The 22,873-nt window shown below is 50.2% G+C and overlaps 1 protein-coding gene across 4 annotated transcripts in view; it reads left to right on the top strand.

Moving 5' to 3' along the window:
* Positions 1 to 22,873, top strand: part of LOC102083808 (rho GTPase-activating protein 20-like) — a 29,451-nt gene that overhangs the window by 1,140 nt on the left and 5,438 nt on the right. For 2 of the 4 annotated variants that reach the window (XM_065077285.1, XM_065077284.1), the window contains exons 2-12: positions 12,272 to 12,354; positions 14,829 to 14,999; positions 15,588 to 15,737; positions 16,661 to 16,702; positions 17,433 to 17,517; positions 18,373 to 18,450; positions 18,570 to 18,636; positions 19,864 to 20,052; positions 20,470 to 20,645; positions 21,091 to 21,252; positions 22,339 to 22,448. In XM_065077285.1, coding sequence (XP_064933357.1) covers positions 12,275 to 12,354; positions 14,829 to 14,999; positions 15,588 to 15,737; positions 16,661 to 16,702; positions 17,433 to 17,517; positions 18,373 to 18,450; positions 18,570 to 18,636; positions 19,864 to 20,052; positions 20,470 to 20,645; positions 21,091 to 21,252; positions 22,339 to 22,448 — 1,310 coding nt within the window. In that variant the 5' untranslated portion in view covers positions 12,272 to 12,274. Of the gene's footprint in view, positions 1 to 9,916; positions 10,111 to 12,271; positions 12,355 to 14,828; positions 15,000 to 15,587; positions 15,738 to 16,542; positions 16,703 to 17,432; positions 17,518 to 18,372; positions 18,451 to 18,569; positions 18,637 to 19,863; positions 20,053 to 20,469; positions 20,646 to 21,090; positions 21,253 to 22,338; positions 22,449 to 22,873 lie in introns of those variants that run through there. The other 2 variants (XM_065077286.1, XM_065077287.1) reach the window with 2 other exon arrangements.

Here is a 22,873-nt window from a genome sequence, read left to right as displayed (position 1 = left end):
GGTGTTTTATTGCAGCTTTTGCTGCCAGTTCTTTAGAGACTCTTGCAGTTTTTACCTATGGGCCATACTTAAAATGGAGATGTCTGTTTTTCCCTTCCCATCTTTTTCTACATTTAGAACATCCCTTAATATTCTTTTTTTTCCTAACCAGACCTGTGTCTGCTGATGCCTTTGTATAACCCAGAAGGTTGCTGTGATGTGCCAGCACTGCGTCACCTGCAGAGAAGGAAAGGGGGCCTTTAGCAGGGTGTTCTTTGCCTCGGTGTCACAGCCGGTTGCTGCTGCTGCAGGAGCTCCTGCGGGGGTTGTGTTCCCTGGGATGCACAGAGCCCCGTAGGGCCCCTCAGATTTCCCAGGGGTTTCTTCAAGGGACTTGATTGTGACTTTGCCCAGCGTGAGTTTTTGAGGTAACTAAGGCGCTGGTGGTTGATGGGGTGTGTATGAACAGCACTGCTCCTGGCCGTGGGACAGCTGCCTGACACCGTGCTGAGACAGCTGCAGGGTGTTCTGGGTGCTCTGCAGGGCACACAGAAAGACAAGTAATGCATTTAGTTTGTGAGCCAGAGAGAAAGTGGTCAGGAGGCCGTTTTGATATGCACAGACCTTTGAAACCTTCCCCCCAAGGCTTGCAACTAAAGTTTTCTCAAAGATCTCGCTGCCTTTACAGGCAGGTAGCTTGATTGGGAAGCTTATTTATTTAACGCCCTCTAGTGATGTTTTAAAAATTAACGTAGATTCATTTCAAGAGGAAAATAGATATTAATGTTTATTGGTTTAAAAAGATTTACGTGTTCTGAGAGCCAGGTGCTGCAGGGAATCCCTGTCAGTCCCAACAGTACACTTGCGATGGGTGCATAACCCAGGTTTGGATAGGGATCTCCAGCCATGGCGACACTGATGGTCTCTGCTCACCCTGCAGTGAAGGTCTTTCCACGGACAGCACTGGACACGGTTCCTTTCTCTTGACCGATCTCTAAGTGCTGCTGCACTTCAGGTTTTGGGTGGACACACATGTAGTTCTCTTAATGTGGCTCTGGTATAGGTGAGCTTGGCACTCGCAGGAGGGACTGTTTACGCCTCTTGGTGCTTGGTTCATTCTAACTCGGCCAGGCTGGCCCCAGAAATGGGAAGCGTGTGCCCTTGACTTTGCAGAGGAGCCAGCTCCAGGGCCTGGAACTCTTTTAGATAGTAACCAGGGGATGTGACTCGAGCATCTGTGTGGTCAGACTGGTTTTGCTTCATAGGTGTGGGAGATGCTGAGGAATGTACCATCGTTGTGGTTTCTCTTGATTATCCTGAAGATGTAGTGGATGTTTGTTCTTCATGACTGGCCATGAGGGTTCTCAGATCCTCTTCTGCTTGTAATGTGGAAGATTCTGATTTATGGCTCTGATGCAGAGATCCTTCTTGTGGGTCCTTTCTTAGTCCCCAGTGGACAGCATTACACCAGCACACCTGCCGCAGGGTCACCCCCCTCTGCTGCTTCCCCCTCTGTCACACCAGCACTCCCACAAACACCCCCAGGCTCCAGGGTTTGCTCTGTTCGCTTTCATCCACATCCTACTAGCTGTTCCACCCTCTCCGGTGCCACCACCACAGCAATTCCACCTGCACGGGGCTGCACTCATTTCAGACAAACGCCCCGGCAGCCTCGGAGCACCAGCAGCTCGTGGTGCGTTTGGCAGCGCTGCCGGGGGGACCGCCGTGTCCTCTGGCTGCACGCTGGCCTGCAGAGGTGACCTGGGGGTGGGACACACCCGAGCTGCATGGCTGGGGTCTCGGCTGGGACAGGACACCTGCCTCGCCACCCCCAGCCCTCCGAGTGCTCCTGCTCAGGGACCTGGCGTCTCCTCACACGTGCTCTTTGACTTGTCTGGGAAAGCATCGCCAATATGAGTACTTACGCCTAGCAGAGCAAATAGCCCGTCTGCTTAACAGCACCTTCTCCATTTCAGCCAGAGCTTGGGACTGTAGCACTACTGCAATTAAAAAAAATAAATGAATCTTCCACTTCTCGGCATTTTCTCCTGAGGGATCGTGGAGCTGTGGGAAGAACAGCTGGCACAGAGATCTGGGCACACGGGATCAGCCCCTCTGCTTGTCTCCACAGTGCTGCCCTCCTCATTTTCCCCTGAAAGCACAGATAAGGATGTGAGAGTTTCCAAAACCTGGCGCCCATAGTTAGCCCCTCTGAAAACAGGTAGGGTGGAGTCCAACTTGTGGCATGTGGGAGAGAAACTGAAGCAAAACAGGATGTTTTTGTGATTTAAAACATATTTTTTGATAATTCCTGTTGAAGGGCTTGTTTTGGTTTGATTTTTGAAGTTGCCTGCCACGTTTATCGGGAAATTTATCAGCCAAAAGCTTGGTGTGTGTATGTATGTGCATGTGTGCTTGCGTAGGGAGAGCAAACGAAGAGGCTCCCGCTCAGCCTCAGGACAGTCTTCTAACTGAAAAGTTATAAAACCAGTAGGGACTAACAGCTAAGAGATGGAAAATATAAATTCCGTGTATGTAGCTCTTCTGAAAATCTTGATTTCTGCTCTGAACACCTTGAAATTGGAAAGATTCTATTAAATTATAAAGTATTTATCAAGGGCCCACAAAAGTGCTTGTGACTGCAGGTATTAGTTTACACATAAACATGTGTTAAACCCAAGTAACGTGAAATGAGGTGTAAAGGGGAGATTAGGAAATGTCTGGGGTTGTTGGTACCCCGTACTGTGTCCTGTGCTTGGCATAGTTTTCACACTGATTCCTGTAGAAGTTAAGGCAAAAGTGGAAAAGCAATGCTGAGGGAAAAGGAGGCAGGGAATAACATATGAATCAGAATAGTTGTCTTTAAATAGAATGTTTTTCAGAGTTTTCCACGCCTGCCCCTTCAGGCGGCTCCGCACACACAGGCGCAGCAGTGACGTCTCCAAGCCGCGCGGCCACTGGCGGTCCCCACTGCCAGGACCAGGTGCCACCTCTGTGTCACAGCATCTCTGCCTCTCCGTCCATGCCCTGGACCCGGCCCGTGCCCTTGCCCGGGACGGGAGGAGCCGTGCTGTCTGGCCTGCATCTGGCTCCCTGGCGACGCCGTGCCCACGCTGTTGAATCCCCCATCCCTGCCAGGCACCGGCACGCTGTTTGCAGACCCCTCCTTTGCGCCTTCCTCTTCACGTGGGCTCAGCCCACATAATGCGGCTCTCACCTGCCTTTCCATTCCTGACCTGCCCCGCTGCTCAGCAACGTCTCTCTCCTGACCTCTGTCACTGTTCGACCCTTAATGTCTTCCTGCATTTCCAAAAACCAGCAAAAAAAGTGCAATTGTTCAAGCCAAAGTCTACTTTTATTTGCCCAGCTCACGTAACTTTAGGCTTGCACGTCTGCTGAAATTCATTTCAGGCTGAGATGCCTATTTTTCATTTCCAACAACTGCACAGTTCTGTGGGATTAAATCCTACAGTTCCGCACTAACCTGTTATGCATTTTGAGGAGTTTGACAGCAAGTGTTACTAGTAAGTGTGTTACCAGCCCTGATGCTGACAGGCAGATGAGCGAGCAACAGAAAGAAGAAAATGCCTTTCCTGGTGCGTGTGCTAGCAGCGGTGCCATTGGGTAACCCATTTTTCAGCCAGCCAGCTCTAAGAATGACATTTAACAACCCCAAGTCTGTATAATGCTAACAGGATGCTTATAAGGCAGAGAGGGATTAATGTTCATCTCTAATGAAATCCAGATGCACAGAGCTGCCTCTTCTCAAGGCCTTTTCCATGGCCAAGCTGCAAATAAAATGATTTAATCATTGTAAATAGATGAGAAACACCAAACTTGCAGCATGCAGTAGGTTCTTAAACTCATGGGCACCAAAGGCACTGCCTGTTGGCAAGGATGGGGTCGCCCACCGACCCTCTGCTTGCAGCAAGACCATTTGGGAGATGGAACTCGGGACCTTTCCTGGGGATTCACGCCCGTGTTTGTCGGGCTCCGGGCAGCCCCACCTGTCCGCGCGGGGAGCCCGAGGCAGGGGAGGCGCGGGTGCCCGCGGTCTCCGCTGCGCGCGTTGGGCTCTTGCCCGGGGCGTGCGCGGGGAGCGATGGGGACGCGCCGCAGCGTTCCGTGGGGACACGCTGTCTGCTCCATGGACTGAGCTGTCACTGCTCAGAAACAGTTGGTAGTTGACGCTTTCTTGTCCTTGTGCAGTTCGTATCTCCCCATATTCATGCCGGGGGCGGGTGCTGTGCAGTTCATGCGGTGGTTCATCTGGGCCCTGGTGGGGGCTTGGACCGGCATCCTCGGTCACAGAGACCCTGCTTTGGAGAGGCTGCGGTGATCCTGTAGCTGGGCAGACTCAGCTCTCTATGAGTTTTTAATATGGCAGGAGGAGTTTTGAACCAAGCGAGGGGAAGAGAAGGGGCTTATTTTAGAGACACAGAGGAATGTGTTACATTTTTATGCTCCTCAGGTTTGGCTGCTCCACAAGTTTTTCATTTTGCCAAAGCTCGATTCAGTGAACTATTTGTTTGCATTTTTAAAGAAAGAGAATGATTCTTAATTTACTTTGGCCTCAGTGATGAATTTTTATACTGTGAAATCCAGCAAGTTCCCTTCCAATGTTATATATACATACAACTTTACAACAGAAACTTCTATCCCAAAGTACCAGCTCAAACCACATGGTTTGAAGGGCTTGGTAAAGGTGCGTACGCACTGGCTTCCCACGCGGGTGTGACCGGCGGGCGCCGCAGCGGGTGCGAGGGGCCGCGGCGCTGCGCGGGGCTCCCGGGCGCCGCGCGGGCAGCAGCTCCCGCGGGACCGCGGGGCGGCTCTCGGCACCGCCGCAAGGGAAGGGAGGGCTGAGGAAGGCGTCCCGCTGTAGCGTTCTGTTCAGACGCACACGGGGAATCTGTTGCACTGGGTTTACACACAGGGATAAGCATTTCAGGAAAATCCCAACAGGCAGCGGCTGTTTGGTCTAATCCACTGCCAGCAAATATTTCAAATTTACTCGGCCCTGGGCATCAGAATTGCAACCAAACCATCGGGACCTCCAAGAAAAGATTAAGAAATTTTACCAAATGAGGTTTTACTTTTTTCACTGCTTTCGGTCTCCTCTGCTAGCACTAGAAGGGGGAAGCGCTTCCTCAAGCAGCCGTTGGTTCCTCTCCAGGCTGGAAGCATGCAGTACAGAAGTATTTCTAAATCTATGTCAATATTGATCCTTTCAGTTTCCATCAATTAGCAATTTGCTGTGCTCTGCTGGCTACAGAGAAGGGACTTGCATTTGTGTTACTCAAAGTTTTTCACATTGGTATTGATGCAAAATAGACGTTGTGTGAGTGCACCCTTGGGACCGTCAGAACCTGGTCCTGTTGAAGGGGATGGCTGATGAGCATCCTCGCTGGCAGAAAGTGTTTTTCTTGCAGTGCTTTTGTTGTTATTGTCCTGGAATGCACAGACACCCCCCTTCTGCCGAACCTTCAGATTTTCAGAGAAAACGCACAGGCAGTTGCCCGTGATTTTTACAGGTCTGTCCACCAGCACTGTGTCAGTGGCCTGAGGCCTGGAAACAGCAGAAATATTTCTATTCGCCTCTCAGTCCATTGCTGGATGCTGCACTGGGGACACACGGCTGTTCACAGAGGCTCAGCTTGAAGCTTTCGGGCCCTTTTTAGGTGCCTGTCCTGCAGTGCGAGTGCCAGTGACAGTTCCGTGGTTTAGGGCACCAGGCAGCGCTGTGTCAGGGACCAAACCCTCGCGCTCGTCCCGGGCGGGGATGCTCGCGCTGGAGCTGCAGCCAGAAACACGCACCCGAGCCTTGACAAATGCCAGCTGTCCTGAGCTGGGGTCCAGCCCAGTGTCATTTGAGAACATGGGCCATTCCATCAGCTGTTCAGAAAGACCTCAGGTGCTCTGGTGAGCCAGCATCTCCTGCGTGCTGGCAGGGCGCCCTCTCTCAGTGCCCCCTGAGCAAGACGGGCCCTGCAGGCGCAGCACCCCGTGGGAGCAGGGCAAAAAAGTGGCGTGGAACAGATTAGTGTGGGTCAAACTAATCCCCAGGCACCTCCAAGTGGAAAACTCACTCGGCCTTTGGCCGCCGAGAATTGTTTCTCCCAGTCCCCCTCATAAGGGACACATGAAAATAAAGCAGCAGGGTCCCATTTCTTGGAAGGAAAAGGAAATGTTTCAAAGTGTGTCCTTGTAAACTGATTTGCTGCCATCGGGCTCTGCATATTTTAAGAAACGTTTGAGTTTGGTTTGAGCCATGTTTTAGCAGTGAGAGAGAGGGAAGCAATTAGTGAAACAACACGGGAAGATGTACTTGTGTAAACCAGCTCAGATAAATATTTACACCCAAGTTTCTTAGCTCTGAGTTCACGTTCAACCCTGTGCTGAAGGGACAAATGAAATACTGGGCTGTGGCCACCCAACATTATTTTATACTTCCTCCTCTGATTAATGAGGCCGATTATGGATCTTAAAGAATTCAAAGGGTTAAAGTGGTGGCAGGAGAGTTAAAGATTCTCCCTAGCATTTGCAAGGAAATGTTAATGCTTTACCATATGTCTGTGCTGGCAAAATTCACCCCAAAATGCTCATAAAACAACTGCACTTTTTTCCTTTCTTCTAGGCACTGCATTTGCACCCTGTGCAAAGTGAAGTAGTGCAAACTATTAAAATACACACGTACAGACACATGTGTCCTCACCTGACATGAAGCCGTCTGGAAAAACAAGGCTGGGTGGACTGGAACAGGGTTGCAATAGCCAGAGAATGGAATGGACGGCCAGAGTGTCCTGGCGGCAGGAGGCAGAGGGCCGTTAGTGTCGTGTTCACTGGGCTGCGTGAGCAGTCAGTGCTGCTGCTCGTTGGGTGGGCTGAGTCACCCGTGTTGTGGAAAAGCTTCTTGTAGCCAAAGTGACAGCGAAGGGACCTGCTTCTTCAGACAGCAAATGTTTAGGTATCAGGAATTCCTGATAGTATTCCGTGAGACCTGATCTGCTCTGATTCTGTCTGCTCACAGATGTTGGTCTGCATTTGGATAAGCTCCTGAGGCAAAAACTGTGTCTTGATTTTGCAATGAAAGTGTTGCAACAGTGACTCCAGGGGAATATACATTACGGTTTGATGAGAAAGCACACCTAGCTTAGACCTCTCCAGAAGAAAGACCCGGCTGCCGAGCCTAGCTCTGCCGCTACGTTTCTGCATCGCTGTAGGCGTGTTCCGTAAATCTTCATTCTGAGCCTCAGTTGCTCCATCTTCCAAGCAGTCAGGTCAAAGCTGGAGTAGAGATGTATGGGATAAGAGTAAGGAAGGGCTCAGCTGACTAAAGATTAGTGTGTTCTAGAGCCTATCAACTGGAAAATGATACGTGAAGCAAAAGAGTTATGTAGAGAGAAAAGCAGAAAGGCACTTTGCTAAGGCCACCTCTGGCAGCTAGTCGTGGTCCTGGCAGAGCTCCTCAGTTGTCACCTGCTCGTGGACATTCCTCTAGACACATGGGGTTTGCTTCTCTTCCCTTATTCACCCGCCCGGAATCTCGAGGGCAGCCGCGGGGGCCTGGTGTGCCACGGGGCTCGGGCTGGTGTCGCAGCACGTGTGGAGCTGCTCCCACAGCTGCTGAGCTCCTTGCTGCCCCTGGGATGGGAGCCAGGACAGCACAGCTGGCCCGCGAGCTCCGCGAGCTGGACACCTCGGTCTGTGTCAGCTGCTCCGGGCTGTCCTGGGGTGGCACACCTGACAGAGGTGTGGAGGCTGCCCGCAGAGCCCGACGGCTCCGAGGCAGCGCGGGCCAGCTGCCCTGTGCAGGCAGCTAGAGGCAAAGTACCTTGGTTTGGTCTGGCGTCCTCTCAAATGAGGCACTTGCTGTCACTGTAAGGACTGGAAGGTGGTTGTACCCTGCCCCACCAGTAGCGGCTGAGCTTGTTGGTGGGTTGCCCCCAGATGTGGCAGGGAGCTCTCGGAGACTGGGGACGTTCCTGTGGGGTCTGTAAGGGCAGCCGGCTGTGACACCTCAGCCCGCTGCTGGGAAGGGTGATCCCAACACCCTCGTCCACAGCAGGTAACCCGCAGGGAACAGGGCCCACAGCCCAGCCTGGGAAAGGTGTAATTCCAGGGCTAAACCAGTACAAACCCAGTGTGCTGCAGCCTGTCTGAGCTGGGCTCAGACCATCCGCACTGGGGAAAACCTGGGTGAGGAGTAGGGGACAGACTAGCTTTGGGGGTGACGCTGGGGGAGGCTGTGCCTGCGGGGGTCGTGTGTGGCCCCTCGAGTCCTCCTGCCTCTGGGCAGCCAGAGCCCTGCTGCCCCATTGCTGTTCCAACAGGGACAGGGGACCTGAGGCAGTGTGGCTGGGGGTGGCAACAGCCCAGGTCCCCACAAGTGCTGCTGGAGCGTCACCAGCTGGTGGCTTGTCCCATCAGGACGGGGTACAGGGCAGGAGCAGCCGGGCCGCAGCAGCGTGTGCTCTGCTGTTGGTGCCTGGTCGGCGCTGCCGGGGTCCAGTGACCCGGTGAACACAGGTCCGCCTCAAACAGTTAACGCGCCGTGAAATTGTTCCAGGAAATGTTCTGAATTGCGCAGGAAAAGCAACGGGTTCAGTGTAAAGTGGCAAGCCCAGTTCTTTTCAGTTAGTGTAACCTAATGCCCGATTTCCTTTTATGCACCGAATGATTTCCCCTCTCTTTGTGTCTCTCAGTTTGGGTTTTCTAACTAGAAACGCAACTGCAGTCATACTCAGTGCTGTGTACGAGCATCGCGTGCTCACAGACGGGACACTCAAAGGAACAGGAGGCAAAGCGTCTCACATTATCCCATTAAGATACTTCTGTAGGAATGTCGCTGCTAACATAAACCCATTACTGGATGGAAGAGCAGCAGCAGTTGTTTTCACATGGATGGATCCAAGCCCAAGTGATCGGTTAATTGTTTCTGTTCTCTTAACTGTATTCTTAAGTATTTTTTTGAATGTTGCCTGAGAGCTAAATAACCATGTGCTGCATTTATACAGCAACTTCTGCTCTGTTCCAGTAGACCACCGAAAAATGTGCCTTTACGGGTTCAGTTGGCTGATAGCAGCGATCAGCGCTCTGCCCTGACACAGCACCGACACTGTGATGAGTGTTTGTAGGAAGAGTGTTTCACAAGATATACCCAAGAATGAGAATAATATTGGTGTTATTGGCTCTGAACAATCTGTGATGCTCCAAATAATCAATGACAATGTGGCCCATGTTTTACTGTCTCTGACTGTACCTTTAGCAACATAAGCCTCCCTGAGTGATCCGAATGTCAGTGCGGAATTGACTCAGAGTCAAAAATGCAGATGAATTGAAAACAAACATTTTATTTAAACACAGTGCTTTGGAGGAGCCTCCTAGTAAAATGAAGGGAGGGCACCAAAGGAAATCTTTGTGCCACATGGGGTCCTAAAGCTTCCTGCCAGGCACATTTCCATTGGAAAATGTCCTCAGTTCGTGCCAGGTTGCCCACCCAGCCCCTTGCTCAGCAGCTTTGCAGCAACCATATCGTATGGATTAACCCAGAAATTCAAAGTCCACAGATTGTCACACCTCACTGCGCGGGTGGTCCTGCATCCGGGCAGCCCTGGCCTCGCAGGTGGCCAAGCCAACGGCTCCCGGGCTGTGTTTGCCTCCAGCTTTGGTCTGGCAGCATCGGGGTCTCTGATCCATGCCATCGTCACCGAGGGGCTTTGGCAGCGTCGGGGTCTCTGATCCATGCCATCGTCACCAAGGGGCTTTGGCAGCATCGGGGTCTCTGATCCATGCCATCGTCACCAAGGGGCTTTGGCAGCATCGGGGTCTCTGATCCATGCCTGGCAGATGCTGGGGTCAAAGAAAGCACCTGGTGGTTTTGAAGACACAGTGTACCAATGTTTCTGAAACAAATATTTCACTTTATGTTTTGCAGAAATATTGCGCCATTAGAAAAAATTTCATTTCTGAATGTGGACTAAACCAAATAGCAGCATTCCAGTGCCACAGACATTGCAAGCTTTGACCAGCTGTTGACAGAAGGAAAATCTACCCTGTTCTAAGCAGATCTCGTTATTTTTCAGTTCCATCCCACCTTAACTATCTGAAGAATAACATTCAAGCACAGAGGTCAGTGGTGGGGGGAAAATCCCACTTGTGCTGGCCAGCTGTGCCGATAGCATAGGCCATACATGGGTTTGGAATGAGGAGCATTGGGCTCACAGCCTCTCCGGTGCCAAGAAATGCTCAGCTAAAACTGGCAGCTCTGAGATGAGTAATGCACAAACAGTCCAGAGTGCTGCAAGTGCTCCAGCACTTTCAGGGTCTGTTGGGTAAACGAGAATCTGTTTCCATGGCACCAGAACAGCAGAGATGAGCCACGTCCCTCTGGCCGGTCTGGGGTTGCAGTGCCTGGTTAATGTGAGCAGAGCTGGCTCCCAGCAGCAGCGCTCCCTGCTGCAGTGCGGGGGCATGGTGAGGTCCCCGCGGTCCCCAAGCGATGCTGCGGTACCGGTGGCGGCCGAGCCCGGCACCAGAGGGCTCCTGCCCGACACACGGACCTGTGGTGCTTCTGCTGTGCAGTGAGATGGGATGGGCTTGTGCAGAAAACCATGAAACTGTCCACCCTAGAAACACGCAGGAGTCAGAGCACATTCCACGTGGCACTGGAAGAACCCTCAAGGTGGTAGGAGACTCTGTCCTTGTCCTGCAGCCTCTTAAGGAAACATCATTTATGTTTTTCCTGCTCTGGGATATGGCGTGACTGATGCTTTGCTATGCTATGTTTTGCAGGAACATTTTATCCTATTAAGGCACCTCTGAAAGCCAGATGTTCCGTTTTAGTAGGGGCTCTCTTTTTTTAAAACAAACATTTATGAGCTGATGTTATTTTTATTTAGTTCTCTCTGTGAAACTTCTGAAGACAGATCTTTGCTTGGCAAGGTCACATCAGGGAACGAGAGAGAAATCGCCTTCCGTCACTGTCTGCGTAGGATTGTAATATAATTTTGGTTGGAAGAGACCATATAAACATATACACAAAGAATCTGCTTAGAGAGCACTACTGACATCGCAAAGCTGAGTATTCACGTGTTAGGAAATTACTTTATTAAATCGTGCTTGCAGTCCCACTCCAGCGTTGCACTGGAGAGCAGCCGTCAGCCGGCCTTCCTGGCTGCTCAGAACACCAGGCACCCGAATTCACTGTAATCGCTCTGTTCTTGGCCTTTCCATCAGTGAAATGAGGATAATACCTTCCTCTAACATCATAAGAATGTCGTGTTAATGTGGTTATAAGGTACTGAGCTGTAATAGTGTCGTGAGCTCAGAGATGGGACTAATGAGTGCATAAGCAACAAAGATTTCTGCATTCAGCACAGAGTTTGAAAGGTGTACGGTTAATAAAAGGAACATGCTTCCTCTGCAGGACTTCTCCTCAGCCAGCAATCCTGGTTTCTTTTATTCCTAGGATATTCCACATTTTGATACTTTTAGAAGTCAAAAGATAAAGAATGCTCAGCATACTCTGCATTTCCCCGTCCTTAAAGCTCCAATACAGGCAAATGCTGAAATTAGAAATGAGCTGCGGGACAGATTTTTCCACACTTACCAAGCAAGAGCCATTGGTGTAAGGATTTCTCTCCCAGGCTAAAACATGTTATCTTTCTCCAGCGCATAAAAAGAGACGAGTTCAGCAAATAAAAAGAGACCCATGACCTTCATGTGTATATGTTGTCCTGGATGGTTATCACGTCTAAGTCACAAGTCTCACCATTACAGTCACGTCATTTCTGTGTCACACAAGACTCTGATACAAGTGTCTTGGGCTGACGCTGCCAGGAGACAGGCCCAGTAACAGCCTATTTGCTGAATCTCTAAAAATGCTCCTTACAGTATTATATGCTGGTCATAGCTTTGTCCAGTCCCGTTTTAAATTGGATTTCTGTACCTTTCCTTAAAAAACTATTCCATGGCATGAGTGTTAGGAAGTTTTTCCTGAACTTTAGCCTGTGGATTTTTCTGTGCTTCATTTCATGTCATTACTTTGAATTTTGGCTGTGAAAACTGGAAGCATTTCAAGTTAGGAAAGTTTTAAGTGTCCTGCATAAATGTGAGAGTTGACAAGTGTTTTGATAATAAGGAAGCGGAGGGAGGTGTCTGAAGCGCAGATCAGGGCTCTCGGTGCTGAGCTTTCGTGAGCATTAACTAGGTAAGAAGTGAACTGGTGGGGCGCAGCGGGCAGATCTGCTCCCGAGGGGCCGGCTGACCGGAGTGTCCTTTTGTCTTGCAGAAGATGAAGCCCATAGTCCAAAGAAGACGATCCACCCCTTCTGCCATTACTAAAGCTCTCGGCAAGTCCAAGTCCCATTCCAGGTAGAGGAAATACCTTTCTGAATCCTTTTTTTCCACCTTTCTGCCTGAAATCAAACTGGTTTTCAAATTCATTTAATGGTGTCGAGGGCAATTTGAGTGTGCACAGGTATGGAACAGTTTCTTTTTTACTGGCATGGCACGATGCTCAGCGGTAAGGCTGATGCAAAGGAGGAGGATGGGGGACGCTCACGCTGTGGCGTTTGCCTTCCCGGGCAGCCGCTGCCGCGGAGGCCGGACACCTGCCCGCCAGCGGGGACCAGGGCAGCGTCTGTCTTGTTTCCCAGCTTATTTTCTCCCCCTGTCCTGTTGAGAGGAATCGAGAGAGTGGCTGGGTGGGGGTCTGGCAGCCAGCTCAGGTCACCCACCATGCAAGGCCAGCTGGTTATTTCCTATGCAGATAATGTTAGGTGTATATATTTGATAACCTGTTACATACAAGTACAAATCCACCTGGACAATACTGCACGGTGCAGAGGCACCTGAGTAACGTCAGGTCCTGGGAGCAGCGTGTGAAGTCCTGTAGGGTGGTTTCCCTGTCGACCTGGTCGGATAAACCAGCTCTGACACTTGTGCCGTTCAGCTCATTGATAGCAATCTTATAAACAACCGTTTCTGAGGGATTTGGTTAGTTTGATTTTTTTTTTTCTTTGTAAGAAAGAGATACTAAAGCTGAACTGATTGACAGTTTGATCCTGAGCAGCCCTCCTGAAGAATACCCCTTTTATCACACTGTAGGTAACTAATGCCCAATACATCCCACATTTCTGAAACAACTGTGTGGGGTCAGTCTCGTGGGATCATTCAAAATAAAGGGTGGGACTGATTTTCGTTTGGTTGTCTTCTGACCAAGTCATGTGGCTGCTTTGTCATTCGCTCTACCCGCTTCTAAATTGCACTAAAAAAAGTACAGAAGAGAAACAGATTCTTGACTTTATTTGGCTGCAGAATATCCTCACGAGGGAGGGAAGCTTCAACTGTTCCTTGTGATGGATTGCTGCGGAGGGCTCTGGTACGATGCCATCTTTGCTTAGGCCACCAGAGTATTGGGGAGATGTTTTTTCTCCTATGCCGCCATTGTGCCTACAAAGCTGTGTAACTCCTGCAGCCTTAGGGATCCACTGCTGAGACCGGTGGTGGTGCGGATCCCACTGCTCAACTGATGCGCGTGGGAAGCCTTTCCTATCAAGTTCAAAGATGATTAAGCTTCTCACTTGTAGAGGTAACAGATGCATAAGCCAAGGATTCACTTGGTGGTGGCAGTGGAGTTGTAAAGAGGGAAGAGAGAATTTCTGTTTGCAGGAGCGCGCACGTTCCTGGAACTTGGGATGATTGAGAAAGCAGCTGATGGCCAGCTTTAACCTCACTCCCGCGAAACTGGAGGGGCCAGATTATGGGGCCAGCAGAAACTGAGTTAGACTAACAATGCAAAAAATACTACCCTTAAAGCCCATATGTTTTTTCATTTGCTTGTGCAGAGACTGCCCTTAGACTCGGGTAGTGTGGTTGAGGGGTGGAGGGAAGGTAAGGATCTATTCCACACGCGTCCTTGCCTGCAGGCACAATACGTACTTTTGGCTATGTGTAGAGACGGTAGGATTTGTGGTAGTTCCTATATACAGAAACCCAAGGCCATGTCTCAGCGGTTAGCTAATTAGTCAGGGTCGGGCACACAAAACGGTCTCTGAACAAGGCTCAGCAGAGAACTACTGCTTGTTCGTTCAGCACAATCCTGCCTGCAGAGCGAGGGCAGAGCCTGGCGACGGCTGTGGGACCTGCTGGGACCGGAGCCAGGAGCAGCCTGAGCAGGTGCTGGGAGGGCGCAGGGCGGCGAGGGGGAGATGGGCACTTGGCAGAGCTCTTCCAGCTGGGGGAGCACAGAGAAAGGATCTGCTTCCATCCCCATGACGGCGTGTTGGCTACAGTCAACATGCAAAAACCGCCGGGGTTTTTTGGAAATGGTCAGCAGCTGTATCAGCCTCAGCAGAAACAAGATGCTGGAGTGCGGGCAGGCAGAGCAGCATCAGGTGGCTGGAGTTAGGTGAGCACCCACGGTCCCTGGTCCTTGTGCTGCAGCCCTAGCGCTGGCAAGCAGTTCGGTGCGGATGTGAACACGGGCAGCAGTTTCCGAGCCCTGCCACAGGCGCTGGGTTTGCCTGTTCTTTTGAGTCATAGCTCACACGCACGTGCAGGAAATAAGTGTTTTACCTGAGTGAGAAATGACTTAAAAATGAATATTACAGCAGCTTAACCTCCCCAGATTTGGTGCAGGCATTTAGGGAATTTTCCATCTGCCTAAGGCTGGTAGAATTGATTGGGAAGAGGCAGGCGAACGCAGTTCATACTCTAGAGCAATAGGGGCAGTACTGGGAGAAGCGTGGACTGTGGGTCTGTTCCACAACAGTCACCTGTGCCCAGTGACGAACCCTGGTGAGAAAAGCTTCTGACAGATCTTATGATCTTCCTTTCTTCTCCAGGGAAACTGCCCTTTCCTCCCCTCACCCGGACAATGGGCTGCCCAGCGGGGTGTTCAGCAGCCCGGGCTCCACGTTCATCCTGGATGAGCGCGTACAGCTGACTGTGGGCCTGCAGACCCAGGAGAGACATCTGATCTTGTTCAGTGACGTGCTGGTCATCGCCAAGTCCAAGTAAGAGGAATTCACAGTCACTCCTCCTGCCCAGCGTGTGCTGTTGGCACTGGGCTCTGAGCTGTTCGTGGAGCAGGCATCAAAACAGCGCTGCTTTACAAGAGTTTCATCTCCCCCTTCCACCTCTGGAAATTCTTCTTGGTATTAATGTTTCACTCAATTTTCCTGAAGGAAAAGGTTGACTAATTGGTTTTGCCCTTTCCCTTATGTGGCTTCTTGAAGAAATAGCATGAGGGCAAGAGGCAGTAAGGACAGAAGACCAACTCCTGGTCTGGCTGCTTCTGCCACTCATAAATTGAGCGCTTAGGTGACCTCAGTTATTAGCATAGACAGTAATTAGCCTAAATCACCATCTACCTGCATGTGGCTCTGGTGAATCACACTGCCCTGTGCCACAGCTGTCCCACCGCAGCCACCACCCCAAAGTCCCCTTGCAAAACTTCCCTGTAGTGCCTCCACTTGCCCAGGCGTTTGGTTCTGGGGTGCTTGTTGCTGCTGCTGCATCTGAATGACTGCAAGGTGGCGTGACCAGACTCCGGAGGTCTAGGTGTTGGGATCTGGCCTAAGAAATCCTTATTTGAATTGCAGATCCTCCTCCAGCCTGAAGCTGAAAAAGCAGGTGCATCTGAGTGACGTGTGGACCGGCACCTGTCTCAGTGAAGTGACAGAGAAGAAGATGGCTCCTGAGAACTCCTTTGTCATCGGCTGGCCTACCATCAACTATGTTGTCACCTTCAGGTATCTCAGCAGACACCACAGCTCCCTCTGCAGCCTGGCAGCTGCCCGAGCCTCCCGGGTGCAGCAAAACAACGACTGAGGTTACGGGGCTGTGAACTTTGCTGCTTTACTTCTCCCCACTGAGTAGAGACTTCCACTCACATAGGCAGCGTGGTGGAAACCGGGATGTCGGGACACAGTCATCTTAGAGGATATCTGCAGGATGGTTCCTGAGAGCCTTTCAGAGGACCAGCCCTTGCAGGTGCTGTAGCAAGGGCTGACTCTGCAGAGCACCCTGGAGCATCACAGCCAAATCCGCCATAGCAAACCAGCTACACCTACAAGCATGTTGTTTCAGCACCTGCCAACAGCCATTTCCGTAGGAGATTGGCTCTAGTTTGTGAATTTTTTGTTACGAAGGACATCTTGGTGAAGTCAGTGAAAAATGCCGGATGTGTTGCTGGCCTTAGGACCATGTTCTGACATGCGAGCTGCTGTTCGTGTCTTAGTCCAAACTCAACAGCAGCTCCTTTTCCTTCACGTCACTGAGTAACCCGTGTTGGCAGCAGAAGCTTCTTGGAATGACAGACATTGGGAAGGAAATAATAGGAGAAAGAAAATAGCAATTAAAGGTCACTGCAAAAATAATAAGGGCCCACAAGATGCGTTAACTCCAACATCACAGAAAGATACTTGTCCCTTATCTCCACACTCAGCCTGGGCAGGAAATGTAGTCCAGTTTGTTGCTGGGATTTTTTTGTTATTATTATTTTTGTTATTAGTTAAAATAGGCCAGAAGCAGGAAGGGACTGTGCTTTTGTTCCAGGGCTTTGCAGGAAGGAACTTCGGCTTACAGCTATATATAACTGAAACTGGGTAGAGTTTCCAAAGGCTGTTCCCCACTCGTCACTTGTTTGATGATCTGCCTCCCTTTTTGTCTCCAGCTCAGCTGACGTGAAGGAGCGATGGCTGTCGGCGCTGCTGTGGTAAGTGACCCTCCGTCCGTCCTCTCTGGGCAGTCCCTCTGCAGTCCTCAGGGAAACTTCTCATGCTGGCTGTCAAGTTCCCCTCTGATTTTCAGCACATTAAGTGTCCAGCTGCTGTCTGAAAACTCCACCTTTGAAAGATGAATGTAGAAGCCCCTTGGTGACAGTCCAGAAAAGGTGACATCCTGGAAGGGGTCACGCTGTTGGAGCAGCTTTTCCCTTGGGGCGGGAGGCTGACTTTGCTGATCACTGTGGAAATGTCAGAAGTGTTCACTGTTACTGATTCTTCACATGTATTTTGATTTGAACTAGGGTTTGTATTTCGTGGCATCTAGAAGTTACAGTTGTTTCCTGTTATGTTTTATATGTTGTTTCCACTACCATCCAAGCAGAAATGTTTATATAGGTACAGAGAGGGAAAGGAATCTCCTGTTTTGTGGAGAACAGCAGTGATGCCACGGCTGCTGGAAGGTGTTACACTGGACATGTCTGTCTACAGTAAAGTACTGTTGTCTGGGGGTTTGCTAGTCTGGGGCCTCAAGAAAGATAAAGAAGCCAGTAGGAGATTATGACCACTCTATGAACACTGCATGGTATTGCCACTGTCATGAGTCTGTGTTTATTATAGCGCCAAGGAGCAGGTCCCTTGGACCTCTTAGATCCAAATCTTAGGGTCTTTCTCAAGTTTGATTGGGAAGTTATATTCTCTCCGCTTTTATTTGATTTTCAGGCATATCAATGAGGTAAAACAGAATGAGTATGTGAAGAATCTGACCCTTCAGATCCTTGTGCTGGATGCTGACAACAGTTCATGTGTAAGTAGAGCTGAGGACCTGCTCGTGAGCCGGCGGAGGCTGTGGGTGGGGGCGGGAGGGCCGGGCTGTGGGGCTGCTGTCCCTTTTCAAAACTCAGGTCCCACCTGAAAAGGGTTTAGAGGGTGCACATCTGGGCAGCTGTGTCCTTCCCACCAGCAGCCCGCTCCGGCATGTTTCATTTGGGAAATCAGGAGGTAGCCAGACCCCTACCAAAGAGCAGTGGATTCTTAAGATTATCCTTGGCCTCTGGCTTCTTTTTTCCTCTTCTTCTGCTTCACTTCATAACTGGTGATGGTTTTGGTTGAGTGCCCAGTCATTCCTGTTTTCAGGGCAGTAAGTTGAGGATGTGGATTGTGAAAGAGTCACTGGTATGTTCTCCTGAATTAATTTACTGGACTGTGTCCCGGTCTCTTCATATTAATAGCACACATTTCTAGGCTTTGTGCCAAGTTTGGCGGTCACATTTACCTCCTGGGAATGGACACTCGAGGTTTGTTGGCATTGTGCCATGTTCACTCTTTGGAGTGACAGTGGCACCACTGTCAGTCAAATACCGATCAAATACAGCATCTGAACACCGGATTCCTGTGATTTCTAACGGACAAAATCTTTGCACGGTATATTAAATCCATGATAGAAGTAGAGGAGAACAGTTTTCACAAGGTATAGCCATCACCCTTAGCAGTTATTCCAGTGTAGTTCCAATTAGAACGACTTTTCTAACCATGAACATTCAGTAAAGACAGTAAATAGAAGATGAGTGACATTTTCCCCAGATTTTCAAGCTACAAGAAACTGCGACTCAACTTCGTGTTTTCTTATGAGCTTCCTGTATTTTCTCTGTTTTCTTTCTAGACTACCGCAGTCAACGTGTCCAATGTGGAAACTGCAGAGAGCGTGATGAAGAAGACCCTTCTGCAGCTCGGCCTTCCTGTAAGTGGCAGCTGCGCGGTGTGCGGGACCTGCCGCGGCCTGAGCGGGTGCAGCCGCCCGGACCCTCACCCTGGCCCCTTCACCCATGGCTTTTCTGTTCTCTGTTCCTCGCCTGCCAGGGCAAGACCAGTGAGCACCACCTCTGGGTGATCTCAGGAAAGGATGACCCTGCTTACCCGCTCATTGGTAAGAGCTCTCCTGTTTTCCCTCGAGTCTAGCACCGTGGGAACAAGTGATAAATGACACTGGTGTATGTGGCAGGAGATATCTCAGACATTGTACTTTTCAGTTAAAAAAGCAGTTGTAGGGGGCCTGTTGCTGATGTGAGATGTGACATCAGGCTGATGTGAGCTGTCACTTGGCTCTTATGATCTCAGCATCCACGTTTAATCAACACATGGTGACATCTTTGAAGTTCTGCACACTTATCTCCCTTTGCCAAGCAAATCTGTGCATTTCTGGATGGGAGCCCATGACACTTTTCAGCAGATGCTCCAAATAAAAAGGAGATTTTTAGACTGGCCTAAGAAGTTCTTTCTATGCCACAGATGTGCTGCAAGGGCAGGACATGGCTCAGAGCCCAGTCCCACCCTGTGGCTGCTGGTAAGGGTTACAGGGCCGGTCACCCCTCCTCGCAGGCAGGCTCAGCCTCGCGGCCTCGCTGCTGACAGTCCTGACAAACATCACGTGTTGTGCCAAGGAGCCCGTCACGTAGCACTGGCCAGGGAGGAAGCAAGGAGATACACTGATTTACCCAGCACCCACCAGCTGTTAGATGTGTTTGAACTGCTGCTTGCTTCTCGGACACATGTGTCAATGTGTCCTGAACAACAGGCCGTTGTTCAGCCTGTTCTGCCCTATAACCTACTGCTTAGTAATCTCTGCATTATCTCTGCATTGTGTTTTCAGTGATAAACTAGCAAATACATCCCCATGCTCTCCAAGGAATTTTATGCATGTTGCTTTATTAAAAAGATCTTGCTCCAAAACCCATGTTGTTGCAGTAAAGCTCATTAGACTGCACATGTTTTTTGTGAGTAATTATTGGTGTTTTCCAAGCCGTCGTGGCACAGGCTTCCTTTTTGTATCTGTCCAATACATACTAGACTGTCATAGTAACTCACTCCTGCCCAGAGCAATGCTCACAGTATTTTGTTAGTGCAGGGGGGCCCATTTAACAGTGCTTTGTTGCATAATATTCTGTAGAGCTGCTGCTGAAGAGTGGCTGGCCAGATTTAACTGGATGAATTTATTTGTAAAGCAATGATCATGGAGGTTTCGAGCAACATTTCTTAGAGGCCCAGCTGCAGTGGGAGCCCTTGGATGTGGCTGCTTCCTCCTGCTCAGACCTGGAGCTGTTTTCACACAGCTCTGCATCTCCGCTTGCTCTTTACACTCCTCTTTGTTCACCAGGGCATGAGCATCCTTTCAGCATCGCAGTGAGCTCTCTGCGGGACTCTGCTGACCAGCAGCAAGGAACCAACGACAACACCCTCCCGGCTGATGGGACAGAGACGTCCTTCCTTGATCAGCTCCCAAAGGAAAAACAGTGTCAGTTTGTCCTGAAACCCAGGCTCCAAGCGCCGGTGCAGCTGAGGAGAGGTAGGGGCCGTGAGTGCGTTCTGACCCGGCAGAGACTTTGCTGCTTTCCATGGCAGTGCCAAGCTCTTCCCAGCATCTCACGTATTCCAGAGCCGCGCTCACACCTGAGTGTGTGCAGAGAGGAAGGGGTCATTCAGGGGCTAAATTTGTCTGTGCAAATATTCAGAATTAGCTTTTGGTCCTTGATTAGCTTTCAATTGCAAGCCGGTCTTACATTGCGCAGACAGCAAGGTCACTGAAGAGCAGTGATTGAGTAAAAGTTGTGCTGATGGCTGAGAGGTCAACAAGTGGTTTCACTGCTGTATATTATCTGACTGTCCCCATTAAGAGTGTGGTTATTAAACAAGCTGGGAACCCTCTCACTGGACAGCAGGAAGGACAGTCAGGTGTGTGACGAAGGTCTGTGTTCTCCTGCAGAGTCACTGCAGAAACACAGCAAGAGGAAGAAGTCCCTGATCGACTGGGCGCTGCGCCGCAGCAGCAGCACCCCCACGGGCAGCCCCCCCTCGCAGTCACCCACCACCCCGCGGAAGCTCTTCGGCCTCTCTCTGTCCTCTGTGTGTCCTGACGGGATCCTTCCCAAGCCCATCATGGTAAGGAGCAGCCTGGACCATCTGTCTTGACATGAGCTTGATGTGTTTAGCCCAGAATTTGAAGTCACTTGTGATACTTGTGAGGATTGGATGGGGAAGACCACCATTTGCTTGTGATTCAGATCTAGCTCAGTAACATGGGTGGGCGTCTCCAAGGGGCAATGTCAGCAGCCTGTGCTGTGCTACATGGCTGAGACCTCCCTCACTACAAGAGTCCACTGGACTCACACGTGCCACACGATGAGCAAACCCACATGAACTGTACATGCAACTCAGCGGACAGGCTCTTGTCCGTGGTTAAATCATGATAAATCTCTTGTATCTCTGTCGTGTTCCCAGTACTAACTACATCTTATGTTAATTATGTTCTAATATGTGAGGTGTAATATACGCAAACAGCAAGATAAAGTGTTAGGCTCTTAAGCACAACTGGGCTTTCTCTTAGGATATGCTGCTTCTGCTGTACAACGAAGGTCCCTCTACTAGGGGCATTTTCAGACGATCTGCCAATGCCAAGACTTGCAAGGAGCTGAAAGAGAAGCTGAACTCTGGAGATGACGTCCAGGTGGATGGAGAGTCAGTCTTTGTGGCTGCTGCTGTCATCACGGTACGTTTGGCCAAGTGACTCAACTGTCTGGGCTAATCACACCTTCCTTCTGGAGGAAGCAACACGAGTCTTTGTGGATAGGGAAGATTTGAGGGGGAACACAAAGCATTTTCCAACGAGGCACATGCTCACCTGATGGCCTGATCCGTCAATGTGCACAGAGCTATCTGCCCAATCCCCTGGTGCACGTTTTCACACGCAGATGTGTGCACTGGTCTTCAGGCCAGTGTTTCATTTTACTAAACAGCCTCCAGCAGGTGATGTGGTAATTTCTGTCTCTAAGGCAGCCGCGGTATCGATGCAGAAGTTCTCCTCAGTGCCGAATGACACGCCAGAGTCTTGACTCAGCACTGACATAGACATGAAGCCCTTTGGTGGCAGCAGTACAGGTGCTCGTTGTCCTTTCTGGGCACACAGAGGAGACTGCAAGGAGATACAGGAGGACTTGTGCCATTGAAGTGCAGCTGCTCTGCGTCCCCCTGAGGTGGAGGGGCCGTGCTCAAAGGGGCCGGCCTGTGCTGCCCAGACCCTGAGTCCTCACCCTCTGACCAGCCAGCAAGCAAGAGGGAAAGCTGCTGCCAAATCCAAGTGAAGGGGTTGTGGTGGGCATGGGATAAAGCTTGTGATAAGACCTAAGTTTTAGTGGGAAAAAGCCTGTATTTTGCCCTCGCAATTGAATCTGGTCAGGACAATTCAGGCACCTCAAGTATCCAGACACATCCCTGTCTCTTGCCCCCAGTGGCTTAATACAAAAAGCTGTTGACTGGGAGGATATTCAGGCACTTTCCGATATAAGATGTATGTTAAGTTGTTAAACAGTCCCCTGAGAAAAAAGCAGCCGTCATCAGAGCTGAGAAGCGTTCCAAACAGCCGTGTGCGCAGGTGAGGGCTGGGTGCTGGCCCTGCTGCCGCGGAGCCTGCGAGCGCGGGGCGGCTGGGGGCGCGCGGAGGGCGGGAGGAACGTCTTTGTGGCATGTCGTTTTATCTTGTGTTTGAAATTAATAAACAATGACTATATGCATCGTGAAAACAAAACAAGGAATTCAAAACTGACCAGACTGCTCTGCATATATATATTTAATTCAGGATTTTCTACGAAATATACCTGACAGTGTTCTATCCTCAGACATGCACGGACTGTGGATGGAAGCCGTGGACACAGAAAATCGGGCACATAAGATTGAAGCTATCAAAAGGTTTGTAAAAGCCTTTGTAAAAGCTTATTTTGGTGGGAGAAGGGGAACCTACAGCACCCAGTCTAGGTGTCGTCTCTGGGGGACTCCTGGCGCTGCTCCAGGCCACATCGGAGCTATGGCTGATTGCCAGCGTCACTTGTCAGAACATTTTCCTTTCAATGGACTTTTATGAACATTTTGAACATTTTTGACCCCCAAAAATGTCTTTAGAAAGTTTTTTTCTAGTGGCCAGTTTAAATTACCAGAACCAGCAAACTGAAAAAGCACAATAATTCAGCCACCAGGAGTACATCAAATGTTAACAGAATTACATCCTTAACAATGGTAACTTTTTTCTTATGTGCACAAAATGAAGCTGATCATCACGTTAGCAGTTAGAAAGAGCCCTGCCAAGACGGTGACTGGGACCTTGAAAACGGCTTTAC

The sequence above is a fragment of the Columba livia genome, chromosome 12 (assembly GCF_036013475.1).
Source record: "Columba livia isolate bColLiv1 breed racing homer chromosome 12, bColLiv1.pat.W.v2, whole genome shotgun sequence".
NCBI lineage: Eukaryota > Metazoa > Chordata > Aves > Columbiformes > Columbidae > Columba > Columba livia.
This window is presented reverse-complemented; position numbering and strand designations above follow the sequence as displayed.